Here is a 19,109-nt window from a genome sequence, read left to right as displayed (position 1 = left end):
AGGCCATTGGGAAGTATGGACCCGTTTGAGCTCCCTAAGGTCGGTGCAGAGTCTCCACTGGCCGTTTGGCTTCAATATCCCCAGCACCGGATTATTGAAGGTGCTGTGGACTGGACGGATTATCCCACGGGACTCAGGGTTCTTAATTATTTCAGTAAGGGACTCCATTGATGTAGAGGCAAGCGATATTGCTTCACAAACACTGGAGTAATGCCTGGGTTCGTGGGAATTGTAGTTGTGTGGATGTCGGTGCGACCAGTCATGAGTCCACCGCAAAGAGATCTTGAAAATCCAAGAAAACTTGTTTCAACTTTTGCTTCTGCTCCAGAGTCTCACAGGCATCAGCTAGGCTGACTCTCTCTTCAACCATCTGCCTGAAGCCTGGAAAGACTTCTGGTTTCGCTATCTCAGCGGCCTCCTCCAGCTGGACGGAGAAGTTCCTGGTCAGAGTGCTGATTTGGACTGGTGGCTTCAGGTGGGAAAGGCAGCCCTCATGGACCTGGAAAATCACCTCATCCCTCCTGAAGTCACAAGTCACATCCTCCTTACCATAAGGGCAGAAAGTGTGTGTACACCAGGAAGTACCCCCCTCCCCTCCCCCACGATGCCGGGTAAAGATCCTGTCTGGTGTCGTGTTGTCAACGCTGTCGCTGTCAAAACAGTCCTTGGGGATTGGTCTTAACAGTTCATTTCCTAAATCAATGGAAAAATGTCGGTCATCAACCGCCATTGCAATAATGTTGCCTGCCGCTAGAGTGATACTCTTTGTCGCTGTTATTCACCTCTATTGGAATGGTGTCATGTTCTATATTGACTAGTGGTGTTGGGTTTACCCCCAACCCTTGCTGTTGGAGAGAAGCATTTAGATGAATATAAGCATCAGGGTTTTTCAATTTCTGTCCTCTTAACTTTCACTTCCAGGGAGAATTGTCGGGTCCTTTCTGGGATGGTGACTTCCTCTCCAATCTGAATTTCAACTGCATAAGGCAGCAATTGAGCTGACCTAAATGCTTTCTCTTGGTCATCAAAGCCCATGGGATTATCCGCTAATCGGGACCAAGCTTTGAAGTTTATTAGGTCCAAACTAATGGCAAAGCGATTGAGAATGTCACTGCCTAAGTAAAAGGCGGCAGTGACGTCTCGCACAAGCCAACAATTGTGGACTATGCTCTTGTTGCCTAGGGAGATTTTGAGCATGCACCTGCTTGGCAGGAGATGTTTGGAATTGGGTGTTTCTAGATCCATTTCCCATTTGTCTGAGTCTAAATGTGGGAATGGCCGGATCTTTTGGGAGTTGGCGGAACATGGCTTCGCTGATGAAGCTCTTACCGTTGTTCACACACACTCTGGCGAGAAAGTCCTTCCCTTCATTTAACTGAACAGGGATGAACTGCTCTCCAATTTGCTGGATATCAGCCAGGCTCTGAGCTGATTTCTCTTCTTTCTGGACTATAGGCGTGGGAATGTCTGATTGTGGATTGGTAAAGAATTTCAGAGTGTTTCCTTCCAGTGTGGAAGACCACCTTAGACTGGAAGGAAGGTTGATTTTTCAGAAATAGGACACCCCCCATCACCAGTTTGTTCTCCTATTGCTATTACTGTCACGTCTGGAATTTGATTGTTCTGGAAGTGAAATTCTACTTGGTCAGATTTTTGTTGAACCATGTAGCATATGCCGTTTAAACTAACATGGTTGACACTCTGTTTTAACTTTATTGGTCTGCTACTCTGGGTCCAGAGGACCTTGTTTACACAATCTATTAGGGGTGATAACCTTTGCAGGAGGTCATTCCCTAGTAAACAAGGGGTGCCCTCTGGAGTCACAACTATAACCGGATGCTTCACCTTGTGTCGCCAAATTTTAATGTCAAAATCCGCAGTCCCCTCATCGGGAATTTCCTTCCCGTCAAAGTTCTGAAGTTGTCCAGGAAGAGGGGTGAGAGGAATTTGGTATTCTCCCCCTCCTCCCCCTTCCCCTCCCCCCTTCCTGAATTCAGTTTATCAACAGCCTTTTTGGACAGAAGTGTATCTTGGGATCCAGTGTCCACAGTTGCCAAAATTGTACCCTGACCCTGTACTTGAACCAGGGCATAGTATCTTCCCTCCTTCTCCGCAAGGGGGCACAGATGTACATTTTTGGACAACTGGTGGGTAATTTTTTTTAGTTTTGGACATTGGGAGAGAAGACATTTGGGCAGAATTCTGTGGGGAGTCTTGGGGAATCTGCAAAGAAAAGGTGGCAACTAGAGATGGGAGAAGTTTTGGGTTCCCCTGGTTCCAGTTCTGGGCCCCCCCCTTTTTTGGAGGCAGTTGCCAGGATGGGTTTGAACCAGGGGATTTTTATGCTGTTGGTTCTGGGATTGGATGATGGGCGGCGCTAGCTCAGACCCCACTAGTCTGGAATTGAATCCTTTGGGACCCATTTTTCCTTGGGAGGAGCCCCCCCCCTCCCCCCATCTCTGAAGGAGAAGATCCTTTTCCCAGGATCCTCTGAGGATCCCGCTCCTTCAAATTGGAAGATTCGTACCTCCGCCTCAAAATGGGTGTGTTTGGGTTCTTTGTTTCTCCTACCCCCCCAGCCCCCCTCTGCTCCTTGGGTGGCAGACTTTCAGGGGCAGGAGATTTTGTTTCCGGTTCCTGGGTTTCCAGGGGCTGTTTACAAGTGGGGAAGGAAGCTTTCTCCAAGACTCTACACCCACCTTCCCCTTGTGCCTCCTCCATGGGAACCGGTGGGTTGTCGGGGTGCTGCCCCGTCATTGTTCTGGAGCACCAGGTCCAGAGTTTGAGGTATTCTGTGCCGGCATGCCCATCAGAGGGTTCTGTTGAGCCCTCAGCATGCGACCCAGATCCTGTGCCATGTTTTGGATCTGGTGCTTTAACTGTGAAACCCGCTCAGGCTGATAAAGGGTTCTCATTTCTCCCCTGGGCTGATCCCGGGGAAGGGTAGCTATCCCTTATCTGGTAGTACCTGGGGTTGAGAAGATTTGGGTACCCTTCCACCCTTGGCCTCCCCTCTCCTGGATTAGGTTGTCTGGGCTCCGGAAAGTGGTGAAAGAAGGATGGATTGTTCTGGGGTTGGAAGTTCTGTGGGTACCTGGGGAAAACGTTCTGCCCAGGATTTGGGGAATTTCTGCCCTCCTGGGGGAAGTGAGGAGGGAAGTTCCCTGGGTTAGGTGCTTGGTTGGAATCCTCCCACCCCCTTTGGGCTGGAGGAGTCCACACATAACCCAGGATGGGTCTGTTCCCCTTGTAGCGGGGACTTGTATAGTCAGGGAAGTGAGGGATCCCATTTCTGGGACTCCCTCCTTGGCTCCCTGTCTGTGACTGGCCCGAGGGCCTTCTGGGCTTGGGACTATTCTACTGTGCAGGCGGGTTTTTAAAACCACCCCCCCCAACCCCATCTCCAAATCAAAATGGGGGGCAACGGTTACCTCTGCCACCTTAGCAGCAGCAGCAGGGGTGTTGGTTGGTTTGAGGCTTTTTTTTGAGTATTCTTGTTTTCTACGGACTTCTGCACCTCATAGATTCGGGTGGCCTGTTCAATGAGCAGTCTAGTGATCTTTTCTCATAAAAATCTCACTAGCTGGGTCATGATGTACTTTGGTAGAGCGTGAAAAAAAAGTATGAACAAATTCTCTGCTGTCCGTGCGCACCCTTTTGGTGGTCTGCGCAAAGGCACGCTTTAATTCCTGCACAAATTCTTGTGGGGCCTGATCCTCCCCGCATTGCAAGTTGTAGGCTGCCTTGCGAGCCTCTTGGGGATTTCTGTGAACAGAAAAATGCTTCAAGATGGCCACCCTATATGTGGACCACCTTGAATGATTTTGGTCCTCCAGCCCCGCCTAGAAACTGGAGTATTCTGGTGAGAAGGTCCATTTCACATACTGAATGCAGCTACTGCTGTCTTTCCGATGGAAAGTTTACATCATCTGCTCAAAGAGCTCTACGTGCTCCCAAACAGAATACTTAGCATTCTTATGATGAGGCGTGATGACACTCCTTATTGCCTTGATTTGTTTTAAGGGGTCCTTAAGCAAGGCCCTTTTTGCCTTATTGGCCTTCTTGGTTCGGGTCACCCTGGTCTAATCCTCCTCTGACTCAGAGGCACTGCTCCCCGTCTGGTCTTCTAGGTTCTCTCGGATTCTGCGAGCCTGGGGATGGCTGGCAGAATGTGGGGGACCTAGTCTCATGTGTCCTGGGGTGCTCAGAGGAGTCTTCGATTCCTCCTTGATCCCAGGATTTGATGGGTTACCCCCCCACCACTGTCCTAACTGGGCAGAGGTTTTTAGGATGCCCTTAGTGGGCCTACTCTCCTGGAGTTCCCCACTAAATTCCACTGTACTTGGGTACCCATACCCAGATGCCCACCCATCCATTCCTGGGAGGTGCTGGTCTATGAGCCCCATGCTTCTGACTGGATAGTAATCTGCCATCCCTGTGGCCCTGGGCTCGATGTGCGCCAGTGGACATGGGGGTGGCAGAGTCCAGGGAATGGGAGAGATGAAGGCCTCTGGTACTAGGGTTCCTGAGGTTATGCTCGGGTGTTTCCCTTTCCCAGCGAACCTCATCTCTATCAGCCCCTGCTCCCTGTTGCCATGCAAGAGCCTGAGCTTTCTGTTCCTCAATCAAGGCCTTACTAGTCTGAGTCTCTCTTGCATGGCTACCTGCCTGTGGAGCCTATCATTGTTCTGACAGAGAGCCTCATTTTCTCTGTGCTTCCTGGCTTGCCTTTGAGTACTGGGCCAGTCTTTGCTGCAGGAGGGTTACCTCCTGCCCATACTGGCCTGCTCCTTCCTTGCCAGAGCATCTTCCACCTTCCTGGTGTGCTCTAACAATCTATCCTGCTCTTTTTGGAGGTCACCCAGTCCCTGGAGGGCCGGGTGATTTTTCTTCCAGTTTCCCTTTTAAGTGACAGACTTCCTGGCCTAAGGTGTCCATTTCCTGAGGAAGAGCCTGCCTCAGTGCCGCCAGGTCGTCCCTCTGTCTTTGAAGGGCACCAGCTTTCTGGCGCTCTTCATCAAACTCTGCCTGGGTGTCCAGGTGTTTCAGAATTAATTTGCTGTTCTCTGCCTTCTCTCTATCTAGGTGGCTTTGCAGGGTGACTACCTGCTCTGCGCATACCACCTTGAAGTCCTGTTGTTGCTCCAACTTTTTCTGGCTCTGCAGTAGGGAGTCGAAACCTTCTTGGTACTCCTTATGCAACGCCAGAATTCTGGTATCATGTTCTGCCTTTCCTGCTGCAGGATACCCATATCCTCTTTTATTTTAACTATATACTGCCTGCTTTCGTTTTCTGACTTCTGGCTCCTCTGCAGCCCCTGCTCAGAAGAGTCCAGATCAGATTGGGCCATTTCTAATGCCATCAGTTGCCTACTTGCCAGATCTTGGCCTTCAGCATATTTGTCCTGTATGGCTCCCATAGATAAATATAGATATGCGGCTATCTTGGCAATCTTATTTTGCTCATCCTTCGCCTTAGGGGCCATATATAGTTTACTCAGGGCCACATGTAAGGGACCCTGATCTCTCCAGATATCTAACCCTGTTGCAGTGATCTGTTGTGTGCAACCACACATTCTGGTCCTGCTCAGTCCATTCACCCCTCATAAATAACTTGTGTAAAAGGTGTTCTCTAGCCATCTTAATGTCCACCAATGTCGCCATTTTGGAAATATTAATTTCCTTCCTGATTTACAGAAGTTTATTCTATTTTTGCAAAACGGACCGTTTCCTTAGAGCGTTCCCTTTTGAGGGGTGCTTTTACAGTGTAACACAGCGTGGTAGCCCAACAGGATTTATGTATCTTGTCAGCTAGCACACTGTATTAAGCTGCACAAGTGGTGGATCTAATCCAGAAATCCCGCTACGAGCCCCCAATCTGTAAGCGGTTTCAACCCAGCACTCCACCTAAGTCAATGCCTAGTATGGGATGCCCAATGGAAACCCTTATTTATATATTTTTATGTGTAAAGTTTTTATTCTGGATGTTGTACCCTTATATAACGCCCCTCTCTTTGAATCCCCCCGGCCTCACTGAGCCAAGAAGTAGGTTTGTTTTGCAAATTAAAAGATTTATTTGAAGAATTGAACAATATATTTATCACACTTTTATAAATATGAATAATATCTGAATATCACACTTATGAATATTTATGCAATGATCAGCAATATTACAAGATCAACAATCTCTTTAATCAATTAGGAGTAGGAATAGGATGAATAATGTAGCAGAGAATCTTTGTATGGTTCAAGGAAATGCAATGATAGGAAAGAATGCAACACAGAAATAAAACTTGATATGACTTCAATCAAAGACAATGTGATCACTCTTTCCCCCTGTTATTACTCACTCCCCCCAATATGCAATATGAAGAGATGGAATGAGGGCGCACAGGTTTCAGGAATAACGATCAACAATTGCAGTTTCAATCCCCCCCCCCCTGACCCCCCCCCCCCCCGCAAGCAGAGAGAAACAGGGCTGACTTTAAACAGGTCAAATGCTTTTAAATGTGGGTTGAAATAAATGGGGGGGGAAAAATAAAATGGATTTTAACTTGCTAGATAAGATTCAGAACTAGTGAGAGTTGCTTTGCTTTGGATTGGTTCAGGTAAACACTAGCAATGATTGTAGAATGATTAGCAGATGGAAAACGGAATTCAGAGGTTAAAAGCAAGAAATAGCTGTTTTTACATGTGGTGAAATTGAATTCGCAGCAACTTTTCTGCGTGCGAGAAACGCGATTACGGAAAAACTGTCGTTTTGGGTCCGTTTGACAGCAAATTACGTTCCTAGCACATACTGTTCAAAAGTTATAGGTTTTAGTCCAGGTTGATTTTTCTCAAAAAGGTCAAGATTTCAAAATGAAAGATGCGCTGTTGAAGATTTGGAACAAAGATTTCTTAACAGTAGGGAGTCTATGGAGCCGCAAACTACACAGACAGCACAGCCACCTATCCAGAGGCGCCTCTGGATGGTTTCTATCTGCCTGAGACGATTGCCTTGCTCCAGAAAATAAATATTAGCGCCAAGATGCTTATCACTACAATTGTCATTGGATTATGTGGAGGAGAGAAAGATTTAGGATAGACAAAGATTCAATAATGCAGTATGGATATGTTGGAATGAGTTGGATGGGATTACTTAATACTAAGAGGTTACTATGGACAGTTCTATGCTAAATACTCACTACTATGGCTTTGGAATGGAATGGTCCCGTCAAAGATCTGGTCAAAGGTTTGGCTTGACTTTGTTCACCACCGGACAGGATTCAGGACACCTGGACTGCTCTCAGCAAGGCACTCTGGTCTGCACGGCCTCTTGGACTGGATCTGTCGGGTTCTATCAAGTGTTCTTGGCCAGAAGCAGCAAAATGGCTCAGCCAGGCTGTTGAATGTTTTATGCCCCGTGGAAGTTTAGGGGTTAAAATCAGGTTACCAGATGTTAAAGGCCTGCTGAAAAGGGTTCATCTTTTTTGGGGTTAGGCCTCTGCTTCCAGGTTCTGGAGTCTGGTTCTGGAGATGGGTTCTTCCTGCAGAGCCCTTCGCCAGTAGATCAGTGATAAGTGAGTGTGTCCCTCTGGGTCCTCAACAGTCCCTATTTATCCATCTTCCAAAGGGGAGGGGAGGCCGATTATACAAAGCCCAACCCTCTAAGGATCTGATAGGTCAGAGAATTCCCCCTCTCCTGATTTGAGAAGGGAACAGTGTGTCATGATGTGTCAAAGTGACATGGTGTTTGAGGGTCCAGAAAAAAATCCCCCCCCTTTGTTCTTACCCAGAAAATCTATTTTTCCCCAAAAACATATTTCCAATATGCACAACTTGTTAATACATATTTACATGACAGATTGACTAAGGTACGTTTCTGTCCAAATCTTATCTTCCTACGAGTTTTGGTTCATAAATGACAGTTTTTTGGCACTTTTGGGCAGTTACTCTGTCATTTATGTACCAATTTTTAAACATGCATACACATACCATCTGGGCATATTCCTGGAAATTTTCATGTTCCGGACATAATCACAATTGCTAGAATCTGAACTTTTTCATGGTTCAGTCTCTGAATACCGCACAGATTCCAGATTAGTTTTAAACTGTGAGCGATCTTTTCATTTTAATAACCTCTAAGTTCCCTATTTTTATCAGTTCAACATTTTCTATAAGTCTTTTTCTTAAACGTACAGTTTCTTCATTTTCAAATCCACATTTTCAGTCTGCCCGCCTCCAAGGCTGGGCTGAGCCAGGGTGTCACATGAGCTTGTTCCTGCCAGGGCTGTTGGGTTCAGTCACACCCAAATTTGCATTTTCATTCAGCTCAAGGGAGTCCCTTTGTCTTCACTCAGAGCAACATGCAAGAGTGCTCCTCCCATTTCCTTTCACACTTGCCTGTCAGATCCTCGGAGCACAGGGGAACAGTTTCCTTTGTTTAGGGAGAAGGTGTGGAATGTGTTTGAAACTCAGTGTGGGAAACCTCTTGGAGTTTAGCTGACAGGTTACCTTATGGTCAATTGTGACATTCTTCCTTGTGAAAAATTACAGTTACAAATTTAAAATAAGCAAACATATCTTCAATTCCAGCCTTTTTCAACACGAAAATCAATGTGTGGCACCCTATATTGCATTTGATGGAAGTCTCTTCTTTGGCATATTTAGCTTTTGAGACACAAGTTTCACCTGTCAGATTTAGCGATTGCCAGCGTCTGACAGAGGCGAGTAACGGTATTGCACCCATTTTTGACAAATTTCTTTCCAGCAACCATCTTCAAAAGTGAATTTTGTTCTGATAACATCTACTTCTGCTGACATTATATTTATTTGGATTCTTGAAGTAGAATGAAATAAATGTCAAACCTTGAGGAATAAAACTCAGTTGTGAGCCTCCCATTACTGACTCCTCACAGGTCTGAGTTGTATATTTGTTGTGCGGGTGGTCAGCTGCAGACTGTCTGATATTTCGTTACTGATTGGGTTATTTGTTTTGCTTTATTCTAGCAAGAATTTGGCTTCTGAGTGGTCTGTGGTGATGAAGGTAGTGCATAGTTTGGGTTTCATCTTGTCTCGGGCATCTGTACCGTGATGAGTGGGCCACGGTTTTGAAGATGGTGTTCTAAAACTGTATTCTTGATTGGTTGTGTGTAATCCTGGCTGTAGGAGCGTTTCCAAGGTTTCGGTTCTTGTCCACCTGTATCTTGTTTCCTGGGTGGATTCTTATCATATGCTTTGTGAAGGGTGCTGGGCATGTCTGTAGGCAGAGAAGTTGTGTGGAAAAAAAAAAAAGAGAAAGGCTAAGAGCTTTTTTTTTAGATCTTAGCCTTTCTCTCTAAGTAGCGGCATGTGGGTTGCTCGATTTTATTTTTAATATATCCGAGCCACTTAATGGAAGATTGGGCCTTGTTTGTATTATTGGTATTGTGCCTGTAGCTCAGTTTCCTTCTGTCTCAGCTATCCTTTTGTGAGTGTTTCATTGATGTAACGATGAGCCATGGTGGGAGTTTTGAACTCCATGCAGGCTTTGATAGGGAGCCAATGAGGTTTACATCTAGCTTTAGAGATGTCGCTGCATGCCCCAAGTTGCGCGTAGTGTATTTTGGAGTAGTTGTAGTTTGTCCAGGTACTTGGCTGATGAGCCCATGAGTAGTGAATTACAGTAGTCAAGTTTACTGTCTATGATGGCTCTCGCGAGAGTTAGGCAGTTGTCTGTGCTGAGGAAGTGTCTACTGAAGTTGGTGAACTTGGTAGAGTAGGTGGCAGAGGAGGCGATGGGTGTTCATGTGTTTTAGTCGTGTTCAAGTTTGGTTAGATGTGACGCAGCATTTAAGACAATGTAAGGCATTAATTACAGATATCTATGTGTAAGCAACATGAAGCGTAAAATGTGTTGCTGTACCTTCACGGGGACACCTAGATATGAAAAAACAATGCTATAGTAAAATTAAATAAGTCAATACAGTTTCTTAGGGATGCCTAGGTGTCGGTACAATGAAATTCACTTTCACAGGAACATCTAGATATGAATCGAAGTAGAGCATAAAAGACACAGTTCAATGTGTTTATGGATACCTACATGCAGTGCCCATTCACAGTGGCTCCTATAGGACACAAGGCATACAAAGCATAAACATTCAATACCCCATCCTAGTGACGCCCACATATGAAACAAAACCGTATATAAAATGATTGAAAAACAAAATTGCCCACTCCAAGAGCACCTAGATTTGGAACAAAGCAGGGTACAATATATAGCTATGCAATGTGCTTTTTGGGATGCCTATATGTAAACATGACAATTTAGACACAATACAATTGTGTGTCAAACAGTGCAAGGCTTTTGTTTGTGATACCTAGGTGTGAGAATCTTGTGCTCGAAATGTGACAGTAACTTTGCAGTGAACCCTGGATATGACCCACAATGGCATGCAAAACAAACCTCTGTGTGCCATCCTTTAGATACCCTGATGTGAGAACCCTCTGGTGCATTTTTCGACTGATCTCTAGATAAGAGGTATTTGCACATGGAGCTCGTTATTGACCTGCTCTCAGCCAATCAGAATGTTTAGAGTGCAGTCAATGGCTACTGTTATTGCTGCATTCTGAACATTCTCTCTTCAAAAGCGGACTGGGTAGCACCCTTGCAATTTCCAGGCAAGATTTCTTTCAACAAGACCCTTCCTCCCTGAGAGGACATTGTATTTGCTTCACCATCCTATAACATCAGGTCTTATCTCTTTCCAAATGAATCGCGCACCTTTCTACTCCCCCCCCCCCCCCCCCTTCATTAACCTGTCTCAAGCATTCCGCACCACTGATTGCCTGACCGGCATACACCTCTGGATGACTGTTTGTTTGCTCTCTGAAGCTTAACTTCTCCGAAATTGAGGTGAGCAGCTTTACCCCTCCTTTATCCATTTACCACCCCATCCCCAATGGCTTGTGTCTTGGTGCTTCTCAGACTACAATCTGAGTTCAACGAGTCGTCTTCTACTGCTACCAGGTTCTCCCTCCACAAAATCCACCCATTTCTCAACTTTCGCTCCACTAAAACCCTTATCTTCACCCTCGTCCAAGGCTAGCTAGACTACTAATCCAACATCCTCTTGTAACTCTCGCTCTACTCTTTACTTCACTTGACAAGATGCTTAATTTAGCTACTAGTACCTCCAACATCCCATGATCCTCACCCATGTCTGCTCACTACAGCGGGGCAGCTGTTCATGTGCAATCCTTTCCTACTTAAATTCCTTCTTCTTTTAGCAATTGATCTATGTGCTATTGCCTCCACCCCCGCCCCTTAACTGGTTAATGTAATCTCTTTTGACTGCTCCTCAACCCCATGCACACCAAAATAAATATCATGTACAACTTCACACACTAGCACCATCTTGTGGTGATTTAGCTCCCGGTGCAATCCCATGATATATTACCCCCTTGAAAAGTAGCATTGATTAATGCACATTCCGCCATAAAAATTGCTGTTGGTTTAAGTGAAGTTGTATCCACTAGGAAACTTGATTTGCTTTTTATAACTGAATCATGGTTCACCGATGGTAGTACCACTTATTTCCATCTTCTAGTACCTGATATTTTCCAAATTAAATGGTACAATAGAGTGAATCAAAAAGGAGGGGGCGATTCGGATGTTAACATCTCGGGTACTGGCATGTACCTTTCATCCATCCCCTAATCGGCTGCTACTTTGTTATAGAACCCCCCTGGCTCAGCTGGTCTTTTTAGATGCTCTTGATGCCTATTTGGGGTCAGAAGCACTTCACCACACAAAGCTGATTATCTTGGGTGATTTAAATATTTGGTGCAATGTGCTGGAAGAAGTCGACTGTAAACATCTTCATGACCAGTGGCGGCTGGTGACTTTGAAAGCTGGTGGGGCGTTAATTTCTCCGGGCAAATTTTGAAGTGTGCGAGCGAGCCCAACCCACTTCAAGGAGGTCCATAGGGGGTTTGAGGGGTTCACTCCCCATGAACATTTTGGAAAAATGGCTTTCAAAATGTGCAATTTACTGTCCAAACCCACAGAAATATGACATAAAAGCATTAGTTTTTACATTATTCTTACGTGTGCCAGTGTAATGGTGTATTTTACAGCAGCTGGTATTGAGAATAGCTGGTACTATGTTGTATGCATAAAGAAATTCATTATTTAGATATCCAGTGATAGAAAAATATAATTTTGTCATGCTGTTACTGGCATTCATATGCCCTCATCCTCATCTACTGTGTGGGCCAAACTTAATCATCTAATGTCTTATATTGAGGACACAGATTTGTCATCAGGGACATACTAAGTCATAGAATCCCCCTACACAATGGTGTAGCGACCATTGGGCAGATTGGGCTTTAGTCCCCCACCTCGAAATGTTGGGGAACAGGAGACAGTTCATTCTCACAGCAGTCCTTAAGTGTCTGGTTTCTGACGTGAAGGAGAGTGTTAACTGCTTGTAACATTGAAACTGCACCAGAATAGTCTCATTAGAATGTGTAAAGACGTTAGATTCCCCCACACAAGTAAGTTTGCCCTTCTCCTAAACACCCTGAAGTTGCCTCCTCCCCCTACATTTGAACGATTAGCCCTTGCCCACCGAAATGTGTTGCCTTACATATAAAAAAAAAATAGGCCCTTTTAGCAAAGGATGTTCTGCTCCACTCTGTCTCTGAATGTCAAATGCCAAAAGTGGTGAGGTTTAAAATAAGGCTTAGCTTTGATGTAACGCAATTAGGTAAAACAGCCCAATTAAAGCACTACAGGATGCAGGAATGGGACTCGGGGCTGACAGGCCCCAGGCCTGGGAAGGCAGAATATTCTCAGCATCTGGTGATGTCTGTCCTGTTTGTAGGAGGGTTTTCTCACCTTGACAAATGACCAATGACCAGCCTGGCCCCATGGCTTGCTGTCCTTGACATGATAGGCCCCAGTGGGACAGGGAGCTGGTGTCATTCATCCTTGAGGTGCTGGGCTTCACCCCAAGCACCAGTGGATCTCCTTGTTACTGCTATCGTGTGGGGGAGTCTAACACTTGAAAACGTCTGCTTCAGTTTAACACAGATGTGATAACAAACCCAGCAGGTGGCCAGTGTTGCATCAGAATGGGTCTGATTTATCCTCAACGAGCATACATGCTACGGGAAGCATATTCCGGGAGAGTGAAATGTGTTTTCAATGGCTTTCCACTCCAGTCACTGTGATCAATTAGCAAAACCCCAAGTCCTGGCCATGTTTGGAAGTGTGCATTACATGCAGGCAAATTAGAAGTTGCATAGATTATGTAACAGAATAAAACGTGAGGTAATTCCTAAGGACGGGCAGCGCGTCTTAAAAATTAGAAAAATGCTGTAAACCCCCCCCCGTCGGTGTCTAAAATACATTGCATGTGACCAGTGACCAAAAGTCCCCCAATAGCTATTGTACAGTGGTCTAACCGCAATACGTTGGTGGGAGGTGATAAGATGGCCATACACAGCATGCGGTCAAAAAAAGGGAAGTAAAAGTGAGAAATGGGATGAGGGGGCAAATACATCAGTGAGGCTGATGATCATATCCTTAAACCAGCAGCAGAGCAGTGATCTTAGTGTGCAACGCGTAGTGAGTGACATGCTAGGAGGTGCTGCAAACACGCTCCTTTTGAAGCCTGCTAACATTCTGCCTGACCTTCCTTGAGGGAAATGAGCTGTTAAAGGCCCGAGGGAGTGAGTATAACAGCCTGATAGCGACAACAATCTAGCACTGATCCCCTGTAACGTGCGTGCTGAAAAGCGTGCATGCATATTCAAGTGTGAGTTGATGTTTTTTTGCATATCCGAGATGGAATTGGAAGGGCACACCACCGCCTCCCGAGGCCCAGGGAACATTGCCAGATGCCAGCCCCTTGTGATGGGCATTCTCGGTCTTGTTTACCACAAATGAAGTGTTGGGGAGCCACAGGACTGCTTATGGTCGACAACGAGCCTCAGCAGTGCCCCAGATGAGGAGCAGTTCTTAGGGACTGGCGGGATTCAGCCCGGGCTTGCCCCAGCTCACTTAAAACTCGCAGTGCTATAAAAAAAAAATAGTAGCTACCCATGCTTTGCTTGCCTTCTTTCGGAGACAGCTAAACTTAAAATCCCTTGCAGATATAATTCAGTCTGCTTCGAAAATAAGAAGATCATTTCTTAGGAGCAAATTCGAGTAAAGGTGATTAAAAAAAACATGGGAATGCATGGCGTGCAGGCTTCAAGTTAACATACATTGAAACTGCACTGGCATATATATTGGTCTCTCCACTTCAGGAGGGCATTTGTGGTGGTAGAGTGGTGCGGCTAGAACACGCTTGCACAGTTAGCGTCTGATTTCAATCCCACGAGCCTTCCACTCTCCATTTGCCTAAGAGTCTTAAAATAAGCTTTAAAACTACTCAAAGTGAATTGCTCCAACCCCCCTCCACGCCTATTTGTCTGGATTCTGGAAGGTGTACTCAGTGAGGCGTGGACACAATTACCGATTACCCTAGCCTTCTAAATGCAGTACTTAGATAAGTTAGCTTGGCTTTCTGTAAACATGATTTGTGTCGTTCTAAGGGGATGCTAGGAAGGCTACCAACCCGTATGCCACATCTGTCACACTCGCAGTGAGAGCCGAGCGTTGATGCAGAGCCTACCTGGCCTAGAGAGCGTTAGCGACTCACTCAACATCACAACTAGGCCCTGCATTCCCAGAGCATGGCTTGGACAGGGAGCACTGTGGGGAAGTGTCTTACACACACACACACACACACACACACACACACACACACACACACTGCTGGGACATACAAAAAATGAGCAGGCCCCAGGTTCCAGCAGTCGAGGGGAGGCGGAGGGCTGGCGAAATCAAAGGCAAGTAATCAAAGTTTACAGGGTAACAAAAGCGAGGCGCCATGATCAAAAGCAGGGACTTGAGCGTGACCTGCATTGTGCCAGCTCCCATAATGGAGCTAGGCCTTCACATATATCCAGGCAAGACCAGTAAAAGTTGCTGTGGCCACAGAACAGTTGTACTTACTCTGGTGGACGCAGTCGGAGAGGGCAAACTCCTTCCGCCTGCAGTGCGGCCTGTTCTTTCTCTCTGGTGGGCAGCAGGGCAGGGCAGCTCAGCTCACACGTTGAAAACACAAGGACATGGAGGAAGACAGAGAGGAGTGTGGTGGGTGGATGCAGCCTGGGCCATCACCCCACCCCCACACTGAAGTCATTGGCTGCCTCCCTGCATAGATGCAGTATTCTCGTTGGCTGTTTGCCAGCCATTGGCAAACAGCCAATGAGATTACTGTATCTATGCAGGGAGGGACGGAGGCTCCCTCCCTCCCTGCAGATTACAGATCTTTGCTGCGCTGTTTGCGCACATAGTGATACTGGCGGGGCCACCCCTCGGGCGCCCCGCCAGCATCCTAATTAAAAGTGTTACGTAAAGTGCGTGGAGCTACGAACTCCACGCACTTTACTATAAGAAAAAGGAATGTAAAACGGGACGCGCCCCGCTGTTGCAGCCAGTCCATGAAAAGGAATCCTATTCATGGGCCGGTTGCAACAATAGGAAGGTAATTGTCGCCAGTGTCTCGCCACAGCGCCCCCACAAGGTGGAAAATACAAACAGATTCAGAAGAAGAACTTCAGAACTTCTACTGTATTTGTTAGTACTCATACCTGGTGGGGGGGCCTAAGTGGGGGGGCGGCGCCCTGCCGCCCTATGATAGCGGCCGCCACTGTTCATGACATAATGCAGAACCATGATTTATATTTTTTCACCAACAAACACTGGTGACCACTGCTTGGACCCTGTGCTTTATCGAGGGCTAAGACTATGCAAACATTAAATAACCCCAGTGAGTTGGATAGATCATTTTATAGTAAGTTTCTTAATGCCTAATCCTTATCTATCTTGTTCCCAAACTGCAACTATCGGTATGCAATTGTGTCAGGAAATAAAGATTTGGATCTCATTTTATGTAAAGATCTACTGGGGGATTTACCTCATGCGCTACCTAACACTAAGTGCACCGTTTTTTACTCCAACCTTATGTCACACCTTCAAACCGACTGTAACAATATCGCCCCTCTTAAAAAATATGAAGAATCCCCGGAGGAATAACCGGAAGAATAGTAATCAGTGGTATAGTAACAATTTGAAAAGCCTAAAGCAATACTACAGAAAAAGGAAAAAATATGGCTTAAGAGCAGAGACCTAGCTGATCACCAGGTGGCTAGATCAGCCTTGGAGGAATGTAAAAGAGAGATTATACTTGCAAAATCCTCCTCTCTGCAAATGCAAATTAGCCTTGCCAATAATAGACCTAAAGCACTTTTGGGCCATTGAACATTTTACCAATCCAGAATGTACCAACGTCAGTCTGCCAGCCTCGACCCAAATGGCCAATGAGTTTAATCTCTTTTTCTGGGATAAAATCAAAAACATTCGAGACAGCAATATCAGTCAACTTACCGATCCTGTCCTTGCGTTTAAGAAAACAAATACTCAACTGAATACAGAAACCTCATGTCCAAAGTTTATGTTCTCTCCTGTTGGAATTGACAACATTGTCAATCTATGGAGTAGGCTCAAGCCTACCAAATTTGGTTACGATCCACTTCCAGCTTATCTGGCAAAGCGGCATGCAGATGCACCTGGTGGGGCTATTCAGAGTTTAATTAATGTCTCATTGGCCCAATATTGTGTTCCACTAGATCTAAAAGAATCGATCTTCTACCCTTGTTAAAGAAACCAACTTTGGAACATAAAGTTCTATCTAATTATCGCCCAATTGCTGGTCTATTATGGCCTGCTAAAATCCTGGAAAAGATTTTTACCAGCCAATTACAGAGCTATGTGGAAGAACGCAATATTTTGGATTCATTCTATTCGGGAGTTAGACTAGGCAATGGCACGAGACAGCCCTTATGGCAGTCTGGGACGATCTGCTGGGGGCCACCGACAAAGGGTATTCAAGCGTGCTGGTCATGCTGGACCTGTCGGCGGCCTTCGACAGTCGATTTTTGAGATTCTCATTTCCAGGCTGTCATCGGTGGCACAGATATCGTATGAAACCCCGGAATGCTTTGTGTCCTTTTTAATTAACTGTACTCGGCAGGTTAAAGTTGGCTCTTTTTTGGCAGAGTTGTATCCTGTGCTAACAATCAAAATCTGGATGGTGAAAAACCAGCTCCAGCTAAATTCATCAAAAACGGAGGTCATTGTATTCGGCTGTAAGAGAAAAGGTAGCGAGTGCTTTACAATGTACTTGGTGTTCTGCTCTGTTTGGGGCTAGCACCACATTTTCGGATTCAGTAAAAAATCCTTGTCTGTTCTGGCAGTCCAGTATGGACTGCAACCTTTACGTCAACCAGACGGTTAAATCTATGTACTACCAACTCAAAATGATAAATCCCGTCTTGAATCTTATTGCTGAAAAGGACCATCCAATGGTGGGTAGACTCACAAATTTGAAGCTGGACTATTGCAATGCCCTTCTTATGGGTGTCCAAAAATTCCAAATCAAGAGATTCCAGGTTGCACAGAATTCCTCAATCAAGCTGATTTTCTCATTGCTTAGGAAGGTAACCATTTCACAATATCGGTGGAACCTTCATTAGCTCCCAGTTCACCAGTGAATCCTGTTCAAGGTCTTATGCTTGGTTTTCAAGTGTGTTCATGGCCTTGCACCTGTTTACCTGATCTCAGAAATCCAAACTCACTGCCCAAACCGATCACTTTTATCTGTGGATCAGTGCCTTGTGACAGTCCCATTTGTCAAAACGACAACCTGGGGTGATAGACTCTTTTCTTCTTTCGGACCTCGTCCTGGAATTCTCTCCCGCCGAATCTCCGACGGGGTACATCACTATCTGTCTTCAGGAAGCAACCTTTTAATGTAATTTGTCCTACCAACTAACTTAATACTTAAATGATGGCTCTGTGTAGTCCATGATAAAGTTGCTGTTTGACTCCTGCGCCTAGATGCAGTCCCTGATTGGACCCTGTGGGGTATGCGCTTTGTAAATGTTAAAATCAAATCATGATCGTTCCTACTGAAATTGTGCATGGCTGGCTTCTTTTACAGCACTCTCCTCTAGTGGATGTTACTAAGGTTGCAGCTTTATATTGTATATCTTTTTCATTGACTTGCAATACATTTTATTCACTGTACAGCGCTCGGTTTGCATATTCTGGCAATTATTTGCTCGGGCTTGTGGCTGAAATATCTAGTAGTCCCCATGTTATTGATCTGTGGATGAACTATTCTAGCTAAGTTTACATTCTTGCATACAGGGAACATGTAAAAAGTGTAATGAATGTTAACATTCGACTGTGAAGTGTATTGATTTGGTTAAGACTGACCATGCAGGATTCAACCAGTGAGAGAACATTCAATCTTATTAACATTGATTCTTTTCAATTTCCCACTGTGCAAGTCTGTTATTTGTACCACGTCCTGTTGGGGTGCTAATCTGTTTATATTCATTTCATCCAGACCATCAAATAACAACTGAGCCCCAGGGTTTGTGAAAATGACAAGAATCAGCAAAACCTAATTTGGTTTGGTGTGGAAAGACTTGCTAAAACTGCCCTCTGCTCGTTGAGGCAAACCGATCGGAAAATGTATAAGCATCCTGTGTCTCACAAGTGTAAAGACTCGACCAGAAAGGTGGCAGCTTCACAACCAAGAGACCATGTACGAAAGGAGATCTGCAAAGAGAAAGCCCTACCGGCATTCAGGAAACCTCCAAAGATAGGAACACGCGTGTTGAACCTTTTGAAACAAGACCAAAGGGAAACGGCAGATTCCATAAAGTATGGTTGTAGTCAGTCTGTAGATTTGAAAGCCAAGCCCTCTGCTTTAAAACATTCTACAGATGCTAAGGGCGAGCGGTCACATCTGGAGCCGATACTTTATGCAGGGCGTTTACTGGATAATGGAAACAACCGTCAAGGAGAACTTGCGATTAACGAGATTCGTACACCAAAGCCTATCCTTGCCCCATCTCGAAGCCCAGACACCAAGGTGAGAAAAAGGACCATGTGCGAGAATATTAGGTCTCTTATGATCTTTGCTTTGTTGAAATTAGAGTTTGCTAATCGACCAGATCAC

General features: G+C 45.4%; 1 protein-coding gene across 2 annotated transcripts in view; it reads left to right on the top strand.

Annotated features, from left to right (window-relative positions):
• The window catches only part of MIIP (migration and invasion inhibitory protein), a 157,796-nt gene that overhangs the window by 43,124 nt on the left and 95,563 nt on the right, over positions 1-19,109 (top strand). For both annotated transcript variants that reach the window (XM_069609904.1, XM_069609905.1), the window contains exon 2: positions 18,492-19,022. In XM_069609904.1, the coding sequence (XP_069466005.1) occupies positions 18,618-19,022 (405 nt within the window). In that variant the 5' untranslated portion in view covers positions 18,492-18,617. The remainder of the gene's footprint in view (positions 1-18,491; positions 19,023-19,109) is intronic.

The sequence above is a fragment of the Ambystoma mexicanum genome, chromosome 8 (assembly GCF_040938575.1).
Source record: "Ambystoma mexicanum isolate Mex_15411 chromosome 8, UKY_AmexF1_1, whole genome shotgun sequence".
Taxonomy (NCBI): Eukaryota; Metazoa; Chordata; class Amphibia; order Caudata; family Ambystomatidae; genus Ambystoma; species Ambystoma mexicanum.
The sequence above is the reverse complement of the archived record's forward strand: the minus strand, read 5'-3'. Positions and strand labels throughout refer to the sequence as shown.